Here is a 15,219-nt window from a genome sequence, read left to right on the forward strand (position 1 = left end):
GCAGAGATGAGGACAAGCAAATACTGTTGCATTCCCCTCCTGCCCTGTCTGCTCTGGCCCACGCGCACCTCTGCTGTGGGGCACAGGTCAGAAGCTGCTCTGGCAGGGTCTGGAGGGAGGGGGTCAGGATTAGTGGTCAGGGTGAGCTTGCCCATCCAGTTCCCCATAAGATGCCATCAAGGGAAGGAAGAAAGGGTCACAGAGAGGAGAGAAAGCATGGGGCTTAACTAATGAAAACACCTTGTGAAGTGTTATAAGTGAGCCTTCTCTGTTACTACAGAAAGACAAAGCCATGGCTGTTGGCCAGACTGGACTGCCAGTAGGTGATGTCGGCAGCACAGGCTCTGAAGGCTCAGTAGCACCTCCCCCGGAGAATGGTGAGGAAGGGGATTTGCATCCCGTGTACAGAGGAGCTTCAAATGTTTTCCATATCCGTCTGTTCTGTATCGATGAGAAGTATGAAAGTAGGTAGGTACAGAGGATGAGTCACTGCTTTCCCATAAATAACCATTTCCAAGTTTATGTTTTTAGGATAAACCAGAAAGTGACAGCCCCTGCAGTGGGTAGGTGGGATCTTTTCTGATTTCTTTCTTGTCCACTTGTTTTCAGTTCAGTAGTAACATTTCAACATCCACTTGCCAATTCCTAGCTCTGACAGGTCTATGGGGGCAAAATGTGAAGAATTCATTTTTGTTGGAAAAAATGTGAGTTGAGTCTGTGGAAAAAGGTTGCCTCTTCCTTCTGTGGAGACACTCATTCTGAAGCTGGCTAGCTGCAAGAGAAGCTACATGTTACAGTAGTTGTCATCTCACTGCATGGGGCAATAAAGCTGTTCTTAGCTCTGCAGGTAAATATTCCTATTCTAAACACTGTCTCCAGCCACTGAAAGAAAGGATTCTGTATTCTAGAATCCTGTACAGCTGGGAGAAACAAAGGGATTTTCTTTTAACCCAATTGCTGCTGCTGACCTTGAACTCTTAGATCCTGGTGGATTAGAATGTAAATGGGGGTTAGACTTTTCTTCCTAGATTTCTCTCCACACTTGAAGAGCAAACCTATATTCAACCGCATCAGCGGAAACTTCTCCAGGAACCTTCTTCCTTTTCGATCTGATGGTAGAAAGGAAGATACAGAACAGATGAAGCAGCTGAGCACACCCAGGAATATCCTTGCTTTCAAATTCATGATATGTCTGCAGACAGCAGGCATCAAGAGTAAGGACTTGATAGATGAGTTGAGCATGTGTAGTACAGGTTGAGAAAACATCTCTCTACTTGTAGTAGTAGTCATTGGTGAGTAGCAACTTCTGATCTCTCTGTCTTCAAGGAAGTGTAAGAGTAAACCTCATTGAGAAGAAAAAAAAGATGATTCCTTGAAAACTGGTACTGTTTATTGAGCTGTTTTTTGATTAAGGAGGGCACCTACCCAAGGGGATCGAACACTGAACCTGCTGCAAATGCAAATATCCAAAGTTATCAAAACAAAGCGATGACATGGCCTTTTGGGTACATATTTCCCAAGTGACATACCCCGTAACATAGCTGAAGCTTGTGAAGAACTAGTTTAATTTGTGAAATGCAGGAAGTCAGCACGAAGATCTCTGTTGTACTTAGAAACATTGGCCAAGTAATGTGTGATGAGAACAACTGCACTGGAAAGAGACCATTCAGAACAGTTAATTGAAGGACAGTCTAGTGTAAAAAATTCAAGCAAGATAAAGCTTTCTTATTCTGCAGTAATTATTTTAAAATATTAGTGAGGCAGGGGGGCTTGCTCTGGAATGACTCCATTATACTGAAACAGCAGTTCAGAGCTGTAGTAGAGATTTATGTCAGGAAATAATCTCACTGTAGACTTCTTGAGTTCTCTGCTCATAGTTTCATGCTTAGGATAAGGATCTGTCCCTTTTTTGCCCCCTTCTGAGCTCTGTGCTTTGTTTGCTGTTTCTGTTCAAGACATTTCTCACTGAGTTTATCATTCAGTGTTGTGCTCCCAGTCTTTTTTCCCTGGAGACATCTGTGGAGCAGTGTGGATTCCAAGATGGGTATCTGGAGGAGATAGCATTCATGTCTGAAGACTTCTCCTAAGATTACCTCATGCAGAGCTGAGCAATCTGGAGATTTTGGTGTTTTCAAACATTTTGCTTGTATGCTTCTCTGGCTTGCCTTTGCTCCATCCACCTCGCCTGTAAAAGAAATATTAGCAAAGCAAATATATGTAGAGGAGGACAGGAGGTGATGCTGGCTGCAGCCTGGAATCTTGTCTTGAGGGAGTTCCCGCTGGCCCTGCACAGCGTGGACCAAAAATAGCAGTTGGCTTGAAGTGTAGGTGTGATTGCATCTCAGCCCTGAGGGAAGTTTGCTCCTTGGGAGTTGTTACCTACTAAAGCTGCTAAATGTTTCCATCTCCTAAACCCAGAGCTGTTAGTGGCTTGTTAGTGCATTGAGAGTGAAATGTGAAGGAACTGAACTGCTGGTTTATCTGCTGGTATTTGCTACTTTTCTAAGACCCCTGAAAAATCTCCCACCTCAATTCTTGCGGTCCTTGCTGCCAACAAGGTCTTGGATGCCAGAGAAAATTACAATGCAATGTAGTTGTAATGGCATTTTCCTTAACCTCTGATTAGCTAATCTGTTAACTAGTCTTAGTTATGTATTATAGAGGTGAATATATAATACCCCAATCCTGATCTGTGCTTGCAGCTTTAAGTTTACATTGAAGCATAGATACTGCAATTAGAAATTATTTCTCTTTTAAGTAATTTTATCAAATAGGTAATTAAGGGGAGCTTAATTACAGTTCTGAAAGGAGGGAGAGGATTTATCAATATTTATAGGTGGCATATGTATGTATTAATTTCTTCAAAGGATACCGCTTGTGTGGTGGAAAAGTGTTTTATGAAATTTGAGCATAACTGGGTTTTGAGCTCTTAGATATCCTTACACATGGGAGAAACAGCAGGGCTTTGAGATTTCTCAAGTCTTTTTAAACTGAAATGTCACTTTGCTGCCACCATGGAAAAGAGATTGGGATAGCTCTAAGTCAGTGGGTGAGAAGTGGAAAGAGTGTTCAAAACCAATTCTAAGTATTGATGTTCCTGTTAGTCTGTCAGAGCACATCAGGCAGGTTTTCCTGAGTGGAAAGTCACGAAGCCCTTAGTGCTGGCTGAAAATACCGGGGAACATAGCAACATCTGTTTGTAACCTGAAGTAATATTTGCTATATGCTAATGGTGCTGTGATAGTCCAGGAATGGCTTCTGAAGGGGCTGGAGTCAACAACATGAGAGGCCGTGTTTTATTTGTTCCTCCTCTCTGCCCTTTTAGTGAGCAGCCTCATGTATTATGTCAAACCTTCTGCTTATTCTTGTTAATAATGATGCTTTAAGCACTAGGAATCAGAAATTGCTGTGCAGCATGCAACATCAGCAGTTGGTTATTGATCTTTCGGGATCGTCTGATCGGCTCTGAATAAATGGTCCTGCTCTCGCAGGGATGTCAAGATCACAGTGTATCAGATCATTCTGATGTTTATTTGCCAATATTTGCTCTTGGTTGCAGGTCACTGGATTTTTTGCAATATGCTTTCAGCGTTTTCCCAGTAAGTATAACGGAAGTTGGAATGGTTTTGTGTGGTGTGTGGTGGGACAGCAGTGCAGCTGGCAGCCAGGGAATATGGGTCTGCTGTTCCAGTGAGTCTGCCCCACACAAGTGTGCTGGCCCTGGTTACCCTGGGCTGAGCTGCTCCCTTCCTTGGCTGCTTCTGGACTTCATGGAATGCATACCTAAGTCCTCTGTTTATCCTAGAATGCTGGAATGGTTTGGGTTGAAAAGGAACTTGAAGATCATCCAGTTCCACCCCTGCCATAGGCAGAACACCTTCCACTAGACCAGGTTCCTCTCCAAGCCTTGTCCAGCCTGGCCTTGGACACTTGCAGTGATGGAGAAGCCACATCTCTGAGCAACCTGTACCAGGGCCTCCTCACCCTCACAGGGAAGAATATTTTTGTACTGGGTAATCTAAACCTGTTCTCTGTCAGTGTGAAGGCATTTCCCTGGCACTATGTGCTCTTGTAAATAGTCTCCCTGCTTTATGTTCCATAGGGACTTCTCTGAGATGCAGCCTTAGAAAATGCTTTAAACTCCTTTAAAACCACGTACAGATACAGATCATACCTAAATTAAAAACGTATCAGCATAGTATTTGTCATATATTTGCCTCATATTTATAGTATTTGCCTCTAGACTGAACAGTGGCACTGTGGGTTCACAGTGCGGTAGCTATTTCCCACTCTTGCCCTATGTGATCACTGTCTGAGGTAACAAAGTCCATTTTCTGAGACTTTCTTAATGCACACCAGAGTGCTGTAAAGTCATGTTACAATTGACTGCATGGCAGTGCGCCTTAGAGACGGGCCCTGGGTACCAGAGACACTGACTTGGCCCTAGGAACCAGCACACTCAAAAACATTGCTTACCACCAAAGAAAGTTCCTAGAGAGAGCCAACCCAGAAAACATTTCAAATTTAGGTAATTTATCCATCCAGCAGTGTCAGTCTCTGAAACAAAATGTCATGATGGAATCATCAGACGTAGTCAGGAAGGTTCATGCCATAGTTTGCCGAAAGCGAAGCTGTTTTGGAGCTGTCAGTTCCTTGGTGCTGCTCAGGCCGAGCCGTGCTTGGAGGTGTGCAGGGTAAGCCCCACATTCGGGGCTGTCTGTCCCTTCAGAGGGCTTTGGGTAAAGCATAGAGAACACTTGTATTGCCTGCCAGTGTCTTTCAGGACAGAGACTTGTGTGTGATGCTGGTGCCACATGGTGTCCCGGAGTTCCCCCTGATGCGGACCTTTGTTCGGGCCGTCCCGTCCTGCACTTCCCGCCTGGGTCGGGAGCTGTACGTGTTCCACCGCGCGGGATTGCTCACGTAAGTCGTGCCTCGGGCAGCCCTGCTGTGCTCTGGGCCGCAGGGGGACACACCTGCCAGCTTGTAGGGACTGTCCTCCCAGTGAAACCCAAGCGCCGTCAGAGGACTTTTTTGGGATTGGTGTGTAGGGAAGAGAAGATGGACGTTGGTACAGACCAGCAGCTCCAAGGTCCCTGGTTGTGGGCCAAAGCCAGCAGAGAAACGTGGTGCTGTGTTTGGCGTTGGGGGTGTGGGTCAGGTTGTGTGACACTGGCACCTGACAGCCTGGTGTAGGTTTAATTCTTGGAAATATGCAGTAGCTGTCTTAAGAGAACTGTAGTCATGTGTTCATGGACATACTGGTGACAGCAGGAACGTTGTTGAGCATCTGTCCTATATCATTGCTCTTTCCCTTTTGATGTTGAATCGTTTATGTTTTGCTTTCAGTTTCTGTGATGCTCTGAACACTTATGTAGGCTGAGGTATCAGTGAACTGGGACACCAAACCTTTCCTGCTGTGGCTTCTGTTACGTGGAATGAGTTTTCCAAAGCTTTGCTTGTATATCAAGCCTATTCAGGCCCAAACACCAAGCTTAAACTGTGGCATAGTTAAGAGATTTTCATTTTTTGGTTTTGGTCCTAATGTACCTGAATACTGTGTGGTTTTCATAAAATACTTCTAGGTTTAATCGTGTTCCTTATCACCTTTGGTGGTACACAAATACTTCATGCAGGAACTGGCCAGTTACTCTTGGACCAAGGCAGAAGTTTTTTGGCCCTGGGATGAAACTTCTGCTCATGGGTCCTGAGTAAGAATCCAGCTGGCTGGAGAGAGAGCTGCTGGAGTGATTCCTGGTAATCTCAGTCCCAGCTGCTTGATAATCCATCAGCAGGGTTGGGAGTTGTGTCCTCTTGCAATTGTGGGCAAAATTCAAGCTGTTATCAAGGCTATTTAAAAAAACGGTTACCATCCTGATTACATTGTGCATATTCCAAATGACACCAGTCCTTTCATGAAAACAAAATAGGGTCATCAGTCACATTTTCCAAATCCCCCTGCAGCCTTGCAGGAAAGTAAGGAAAAATAGCTGCTCATTGAGGTTCAGGATCAGAAAAGCTTTGGGGGAAACCAGAGTAGGCTTTTGCAAAGTTTCTGCAGAACAATACCTACAGGGTGCAACAGCAAATATTCTCTTGGAAATAACCAAAATCTGTAAAAGTGAAAGATCAACAGATTGTACTTGCACCCATGGCTTTCAAAGGTGAGTGAGTGAAAAGCAAGTCACAGAAAATGGACTAAAAGAAAAACAGGGTGAGAAGAGGGGAATATGAAGACATGAAAGGGCAAAGTCAGAAGAGGCACAGGCACAAAATGAGCTTCTGATTAGTACAGGTAGTAAAAGGAATAAGAAAAAGTGTTAAGTACACCAAAAGCAAGAGTGCAGCAAATGGAACTGTGAGTCTGCTACTTAACAGTGAAGAAGGAAAAAAAAAACAGATTGCAAGGCATAGGCTGAGGTTCTTAATGGGTACTTTCCTTCAATTTTCACTAAAAAGCATAATAATAATAATAGCGTCCTTGTCTCTGAGCAGTCAAAGGACTTGAGCATCTAGAATGAGTTAATTCATTGCTGGGAGAGAAATGAGTACAGACCTTGGATAGTCCTTCCTCCTGCTCCATACTCCCAGTGGAGCTGGTGAATCTGCTTAGCTTTTGAACACTCAAAAATGGTCAGTGAATTCAGCTGTGAAATTTCTCATAACATATGATAATCTTGGTAAATTTATGGTTTTTTAAGGTACCAGTGCTATTCATTAAACCCGTATTCCACGAGATGCCTCTCAATGTGACTGAGGCTGAAGAACAGCACATCCACTTTTAAATTGAAAGCGAGAAGAACAGGAATGAAAAGATCATGCTACATGAATTGAAACTTTTTGTCTGTGGGTGAAAGAACTTATTTCTTGGAACTGAAGCTGTAGTTGAGCTCCTTGAGCAGCACTCCACGAACTGTGTGTAACCAGGAAGAGGTTGCTGTCTTTGGGAGACACTGGGAGAGCTCCTCAGCTGCTGTAGACTGTCAGTGTGTAGTGAATTTTCTTCCTGATTGGTGGGTGGGAAGATGTTTGCTGACAGCCTTGAATGAGCCAAGTGCCAGGTCGCTGCTGTCTGTAGGTGAGGTGTTCCATGCATGGCACAGGCACTCTGATGCCACGTCACCACTTTGTCGTTACTAACTGGCGCTCCACGCTTAGCAGAGGTGTTGCAGTCGTGAAAGTTTGTCCCCATGTGTTACTGTTGGAGGCACCAAGGCCTAACACAACACTTAGAAATTTGTTCTTGGAGCATTTGATGTTCCTGCTTTACTTTGTACCGTGACATCTAGCTCAGTTTTATTTTTCTCTCTCCTTTTCTCATTTTTTCTTGCCTTTCCCTGCTTTTATTTTGCTCTTTTCCCCATGTGCCACAGTGTTCAGCTACAGATTCCACGTTCATTTTATGGTTCTTTGACTCCCTTTATTGCTGACTTTTACTCACTTGAAGACAGGTGATACCTGGGGTTATAGATTGGGTTGAGTGTTTAATAGCAGATAAAGCAGGATTCTGGGGTTGTCTTAAGTAGATGCTCTGATCTTTTCTATTGCCATGCAATAAGTTCATATCTGCCTTTGGAACAAGTGTCATTTAGCAATCAGTTAAAATTTCTAAACAGTATGGTTGGTTCTTGTGAGGGGTGTGTTGTCTTAAGCTCTGCAGGTTGTCCTTATTTTGTCACAGAGTCAACTTTAATTCTTTTTTTTTTGTCCTTTTTCAGGTCATTTAGTGTAAGAAAAGCAGCAACCAGTGACCTACAGTGTATAAAAATGCTCGTTGAAAGTCTTAGCTTGAATGAAAAGATATGGAATGACTCAAAGATCTTCACTGAGGCTCGCAGGGGGCCAGTGAGTATTTGTTGCTAATATATGTTCAATTCTGTTCCGAGATCAGGACTTGACCCTAGATGAAGCAGTGGCTGAGCTTGCAGCATTCCTACAGCAGCTGTATCCAAACTGAAGTGTCAGTTAGGAAGGGTCTGTGTGGTCCAGGGTCCAGCCACACACCTGGCTCAAACAGGGCCCTTGTGGGCAGCACACTGGTTAAACTGGGATGGTGCTGGGGGGCTGCACTGGGAGCAAAGTGTTTTATCTGGGACTCTGTGGTGAAATACACAGTTACCATTAGAAAGAGATTCTCCTGAAACATCTGTTGCCTTTACCTTGCAGGACGGGATGCCAGTACAGGCTTTTGTAGCAGAAGTGTTGGATCAAATCGTTGGTGTTGCTGTCACTAGGGATGAAAGGGTAAATTCAGTTTGTGTTCCATGAGTTTTGTGTTTGGCACTGTACGTGTGCCTAACCAAGTGTCTGTAGAAGTGCTGCTTGTAGAAGCTCCCTTGCTCTCTAGCCTATGCCCACTGTATTATTTTTCTGCTCATAGATAATGATTGACCCACAGATGGAAATAAATGATCCTGTTACTTTCAAGAAGCTGCTGCTGCTGCTATGTCCTGAATGTTTTCCTCCTGTGCTTTTTTTGGTGCTTTAGCACAAAGCCATTCTGCCTCTAAATAGGTGTTTAATCACCTCTTTCCCTTCTACTTCCCAAGTCAGTAAGCAGCTTTGCTGCCAATCCTGCAAGGAGCACTAATTCTTCTTTTAGATTTGCTTTCATAACTTTTTTCCCTCCAACAGTAGAGTCTAAGTGATTGTGAATCATGCACTTGAAAACAAAAGCCTGTTCTCTGACGGAGTAAAGAAAGACATTGCACGTTATTATTGAAAAGTAAACATTCTCTTGACATTCTGCTAGGACTGAAAAGGTGGATTTTAGGTTATTCAGGAGTTCCAATGCTTAATTTTTACAATAGAGCAGTCGTTCCTGTTTCTGAGAGTAATTATCTTGATTATATTAGAGCTAAGAGGATAGACTGTGTGAATAAATGTGTAAAAAGATCAACTTATCACTTCAACAGGGAAGAACTGTCAGAGGGCATTTCTTAAACAGCTGTGCTCTGCTCTGTGGAATTCCCTTTTTCAGCTGGAGTTTGCTGAGAGGGACAGCCTAGGCTTCTGTGCCTTGACTGCAGAAAAAGAGGTGGAGGGTTTTTCTCTTCCTAGGATGTCTGTTAACCTGTATCAGGCATTGTGGGGAAAGGGTCAGGTGTGCATTCCTTGTAAATAAGGGCAATCTGCAAGGATACAATGAAACAATGATACAATGAAAAGATTTTTGAGGAAAATCTCTTCAGTCAGTGTGCTTCCATTGAGGACAGTTCTCAAAGACACTTGATTTCAGTGCTCAAATGTGGTTTCTTGATCGATAGAAGGTGACTCCCTGGTTGATATTTGCTAAAATCCTGGCAAGGTAGCTGCTGATCACTGCTGACTCACAAATTGCTGATTTTCCAGGATATTGAGTATATTCGATCACATTACAACATTGAGGACTTCATTCATTTTAATCACCACCAGCAAGAGGAACATGGACATCTTTGCCACTTTGTCTTGAATCCTGTATTTCACCACTATACAAAATATTTTCTAAAAGAGATTCTTCGCTTGGGTCACAAATCCTCTCTTTACTACCCTATTTATCCAGAATATGTGGAGGGCAAGGTAAGGACAAAGTAATTGGTATTTCTTGTGTTAAATATTGCCACATTTTTTCACTTTATTTTTTTCTTTGCTTCCATGAATGACTGCAACCAGGGATTTTCTTGTCAATCTGCAGCAAACTGTACTTCCTTTTCTTCCTGCCTGACATATTCTGGACCCATGGACACAGCTCTTGCGTAGCAGGACTGATCCATGGTGTCCTCAAGGAAGTGTGGCGCGGGGCAGAGAGTGGAAATGGCCTTGGCCTTGGCTTGCTGCCCAGCACAAGGGTAATGTAGCCTGAGTAAATGCAAGGGCATCGTCTTAAACGCATCCAGGTGGCTTATAAAAACTCTTGCCAAGGGATTCAGGTACTCTAGACTGTTTCACCAAAAGTGGAACTTGGCAACCTCATTGGCTTTTGGAGGGGGACTTGTGTTTCTGCAAGTGTCACAGGAGAGCTCTAAGAACTGAGCTTCCAATGGAGAAAATCCATTTCCGAGCGGCACGTAATTCAGAAACGCTCACGCGTATGTTTTGTCGTCAGTCTCATGTCAGAAAAGGGAACACAATGTAAAATTTGCAAGCGTGTGTAGCTATCTGAAGCTGCTGTCTGTCCTGGGCCATCACCCAGGCTTCTGGCACCACTGATGGAAACGTACAGTGCATCCCGAGGGCAGTTCATCCGTCGGTCGTACCTGCCTGTCTCCAGACAGATGGAATCTTCCCCTGGAGACTGACCTCCAGCTCTGGCTGCTGCCTGGCTGCCTGGACTGGGTACCTGGTGTTTAGATGGTGACTGAGATGGGTTCTGTCCTTGGTGACTTGGGTATTTTTGAAACCACCACTAGCTTTTGTGTGTGTGCTCTTGACAGGTTAGCCTTGGGTACGTTTGCAGAAGGATGTGTTTTCCTGTGCACTTTTGTGGAGCTCTTAAGTGTTCCTGTGAGGAACCAATGTTCCTGTGTAGCATTAAGTTCTCAGGTTCTGAAGAGACACTCACAAAAGTGCAGTTTAATGGCACTGGGTGGAAGAGAAGCTAAATTGTACCAGTGATTCCAGTTCTGACTGTTTCCGGGCTACCAGGCTACAGAGTTACTCTAAGTTACTTTAGCTCATCTAATATCATTATCTAATCAGTGTGAGTGTGATATTTTACTTAGTTCTCAACATAGTAACTTCAAGTTTTTAATATTTGTGCATGGGATGGCACTGGAGTGTAATTTAGTTTGCATGAATGTTCATTCTGTATTTCCTGTAATTCTCCTCTTCCTTTTCATGTTGTAAGTTATGCCAGAGCCAGTCATGCTGTAATAGACAGATCCAGCTATTTCTAATGATCCAGGCTGTTTAGATGAACTTTAGGGTTTTGTTCATTTCAAATTTCTGCCAGTTTATTAACATTTATCACTTGGATGAACCAGACATTTTCAGTCGGTATAGAATTTCTGTATAAATTCATCTCCATTCCTTGCCAGGCGAGCAAAGGTTAGCAGTGAGCAGATAACACAACTTAATGAGGTCAAATCAAGCTGATTCATGATCACTATGGAGAAAAATATCCTCCTGGGGAAAATACTTGTGCTGAAAAATCCCATAAACCAAACCACTTGTTTATCTGTCATTCCCACAGAGATAGTAATGTAATTACTCTCATAATTATCTTCATTAGTGTCAGGAATTATCTGCAATTCATGCCTCTGCTCTGAGTATGTTTGTTTATTTGCTGATTTTTGTCTCGGATTTAGCCAACAGAGCTAAGAATTGTGTGTTTGCGAAGCCATGCAGCAGACATCTGCGATGCACTGCTCTGACATTCTCTCTGCTGAAATATGGATTGCTGTCTTTCAGTTCCAGCGTCCCTGTGCCCATTCCCTGACATCTGCCCTTCATTACATGGCTCCCGTGCGGCCGAGACGACAGATTGTCTATCCTCTGCGAGAGCTTGGCGTGAACGCTCCGTCGGAGCAAGTCTCCAAGGATCAGGTGGGTGACGGCAGCGGCAGCAGGCGGGAGGCACGGTGCCAGCTCGTGCAGGGCCTGGCAGATGGGCTGGCATTACCCTCCTGGTGCTCACGGGCTGCTCCTTAATTACAGCAGCCGTGCGGCCCTTCCCTTCCCTTCCCTTCCCTTCCCTTCCCTTCCCTTCCCTTCCCTTCCCTTCCCTTCCCTTCCCTTCCCTTCCCTTCCCTTCCCTTCCCTTCCCTTCCCTTCCCTTCCCTTCCCTTCCCTTCCCTTCCCTTCCCTTCCCTTCCCTTCCCTTCCCTTCCCTTCCCTTCCCTTCCCTTCCCTTCCCTTCCCTTCCCTTCCCTTCCCTTCCCTTCCCTTCCCTTCCCTTCCCTTCCCTTCCCTTCCCTTCCCTTCCCTTCCCTTCCCTTCCCTTCCCAGTGCTCTGCCTGCTGCTGAGCCCTTGCTCCTGCCAGCTGTGTTTAGGTGTCATGCTCCACAAGCAGAAAAAAGGCAGAGTCACCAGCACATCACTTTCTGTAGAGATTGCTTAAGTACATTTGATTTTTCAATCCCAAAGCTGGGTTTCTTCCATGCACAAGAGACTCTTAAAATACCAAGTGACTAAAGAGCAAAGGAAATTGTTTTCACTGGCAAATGGTTTTACTTGCAAAGAACTAGTGCAGCCTGGGGGTTCTAAATGAAAAGTCTCTTGAAATTTCATTTTTAAAATAACTTAAACCCCATTCTCTTACATTTTTGAAATAACTAAAATTTGACATGAAGGTGATTCCTCAAAAGAGTAACTAGTGAAGCTGAAATATTAGGAAAAACACCATTAGTGATGGATTCTCTCAGTAGGTAGTTGTTATTTTATTGAGCAACATAATTAGGGAGCTTTATGTCTGTCTACTAACTTCCAGTTGGCTGAGATAGGCCTCCATATAATATTTTTAGTGCTGTCCTTTTCTCAGTTAGTCGGTAGGTTTTGGCACCTAAAACTCTTAATTAGGCAGCAGCTGGCAAAGCGATATCCAGAACATGGCTGAGGCTGTTCTGGGTTCAGCTTTGTTCAACAACCTTCCCTCCACATGCACATCCCTGCCTTTCTCTTCCCTGCAGAATGAACTCTGGTGCTTTTCTTTGAGCTGCTTCTTAGTCTTTAAAGGGATTGCTCTCTTCCTAAAAGAGCTCATCTTGGCGTTTTTATTGAAGCTGGAAAATCACGGACTTCCTGTGTTTGAAAGATTTGCAAATCATTTGTCTGCTCATGTTCTTCCTGAGGTTTTCTGAGCTTCTCTGTAGGTAGTGTGGCATAATGGGTGGAAATCTCAGAATCAAATTTCTGTTTAATAGAATGTGTCAAATTTTTGCTAAGAAGTTGTACTGGAAAAACCCCAACTCAAGGCCAGCCACTGTGTAAGTATCCACGCATCTGCCTCTTCATGAATTATAGATTTTTGACAGACTGTGCTCTATCAGAATGGACGTCTGGGGCTAAGTGCTGCATGGTAACTTGAGGATAAAGGTAGTCTGCTGCTGCTGGCTTCTGTGAAATACCAAGAACTTGAAACCATGTAAAGCTAAATTGACGCTTGTGTCGAGTGAATGAAACGCCCTTTGGCCACCACACTTTGGGAAGCTGTGTAACATAAGGAGCAGGGAGCTGAGCCACGGGGAGCTGAGCATGCTCCTGAGTGAGGAGGTGGTGCTGCTTTTAGACCTTGGGTTGCAGAAGGCACAAGGCACATGCTCTCTCCCTGGTCAGATGCCTCGTAAAAGAAGATTGATTCCCATCGGTCATCTTGCACTACCCTGCCAAATCCCACAGTGAATTTACACATAAACAGAGGTGTATTTTATAAATTAATATAACCAAGTTTCCGTTTTCAGTATTATCTCTCTGCCTTTTGGTAGTGATTAGAAGGCTTCTCAGACGTACTGTAAACAGTAAGGTGCAATCTGTGAGGCAGAGAATGACCTATCCCACCAAGGAGAAAAATGTGCTAGCTCTGCAGAATGGAAAGGCTGAGAAGAGTCACCTTATAAAATACAGTGAATCAAGGTGAAATACATTTTGGTTGTACAAGATGCTAATGGGCTGGGAAGTGAGGGAAGAAAGACTGGGAGAACAATGTTGTGAGGATAGTGTGGAGAAGAGAGGGACAGAGGTGAAAGGCAGACCAAGAGTCTGGAGTGGGAATTAGTGGGAAGATGTCTGAGGCCAGCACCCGCACAGGAGTAAGGAGAAAATGTCTCCTGTTGTCTTTTAGCAGTTTTAAACAAGATGAGTAATTCCAAGCATTTGAGACCACTCCTCATTTCTTGATCCCGTCTCTATCCCAGCTTAGCATGCTGGTTTAAACCGAGGGTGCTTTGCCCTCTCCAATTAGAAAGCAGCTCCTCCAGAGGTGAAACTGTGCCTGCTTTGTTCCCATGAGCTGAGGGCAGATTATCACTGTGATTGTGGCTTTAGAGTGCTCTGCGGTAGTGGCAGGATTTGTCACATGAACTACAAGATGAGGATTGTAAATAAAAGTTGATTTCAGAAATGCAAAATTTTCATTGATTGCCTGCCCTAATTGATTGCTTGAGTATCTGTTGCTTGTAATGGAGATAATTGTGGTGATATTCTTGCTTTGATACTCACAAGATGCCCCTTGATATCTAGTAATCAACAAATCAACATCTGCCTCTCATCTATTGCTTTTCTCAGCTGCCTTCCTCTTGTTCCAGCCCTTCTCGAGCTCTTGCTCTCCTTTTCTAGCTGCAGAGTGCCTTTTTTCCCCAGTAAGTGTGGGGCTGAGCAGCTCAGCTGTTCTATGTGGGGGGCACAGCACAGCTTCTGGTTTGTGTGTGGATTTCTGGGGCTGTCAGTGAGTGTGGGTAGGAGCCCTGGGGCTCCCTCAGTCTGTGTCTCCCCAGTACATTCCAGACTGCTCAGGGCACAAAGGGAATTCACTCACAGATACAGACCCAGGGCATGCACGTGCATTTTCCTCCTGCTTTCTTCCAATTCCAAAGCCAGAAGAGAAGCCAGCAATCTAAACCACAGAAGCTTTGCTCTCAGCTAATTCCCGAGCACTGTCAGTCCAGATGGATTCTTGTCTGTGCTGGAGAGGTGCTTTTCCTGCAGGTCTGGATCAGTTGTTTCAGACAGATGAGCACAATGTGTGGAAAGTTGTTCTTGTCTCTCTCTTAACTCCCTCTATGCTTCTGTGGTGTCTGGAAAAGTCACCAAGGGGGAAGTGCCATGTTTAGCCCTCTCATGGATTCCTGACTTTGTTCCTCCTGTTTTGTGCAGGGAGTGTGACTGTGTCTCGTGGTTTTAAAAGAAGCATAGGTCCTTCCTCTGGGGGCTCTCTGGCTGAGTTAGATGTCAGCTGGAGAAAGGTACTCCTCAGCTCCTGGAACTTTGCCTATAACCCCACACCCAACTGTTACATGTGTGCCCATTGACCTGCAGTTCTCCAGGCCCTTGTGACATTTCCCCTGGTTTGGTCTTGTTTCTGGTTTGAGACAGGCTTTTGGTGTGTGTTGTGACTTATTGCTAAAAATGGCTATGACTAGAGAGAAATACTGAAATACCCTTAGGAGCTCTCCCTGCTCCTCCCATATTTGCCATCCTTTTCGTGCACACTTAGCCATAGGTTTTAAGGATATCACATGTTTTTTCACTTGTTCTCTTAAACCACAGCTCTGTGCTGCTTCATCTTTGCCTCAGAAACCCTGTCA

At 44.4% G+C, this 15,219-nt stretch overlaps 1 protein-coding gene across 1 annotated transcript in view; it reads left to right on the forward strand.

Moving 5' to 3' along the window:
- CFAP61 (cilia and flagella associated protein 61) overlaps positions 1-15,219 on the forward strand; it is a 75,853-nt gene that overhangs the window by 13,512 nt on the left and 47,122 nt on the right. Inside the window, 7 exon segments of the mRNA XM_062489516.1 lie at positions 281-468; positions 3,560-3,599; positions 4,784-4,923; positions 7,719-7,845; positions 8,167-8,244; positions 9,352-9,558; positions 11,389-11,523. Of these exon segments, the coding sequence (XP_062345500.1) occupies positions 281-468; positions 3,560-3,599; positions 4,784-4,923; positions 7,719-7,845; positions 8,167-8,244; positions 9,352-9,558; positions 11,389-11,523 (915 nt within the window).

The sequence above is a fragment of the Cinclus cinclus genome, chromosome 3 (genome assembly GCF_963662255.1).
Source record: "Cinclus cinclus chromosome 3, bCinCin1.1, whole genome shotgun sequence".
In the NCBI taxonomy this organism is placed as follows: Eukaryota; Metazoa; Chordata; class Aves; order Passeriformes; family Cinclidae; genus Cinclus; species Cinclus cinclus.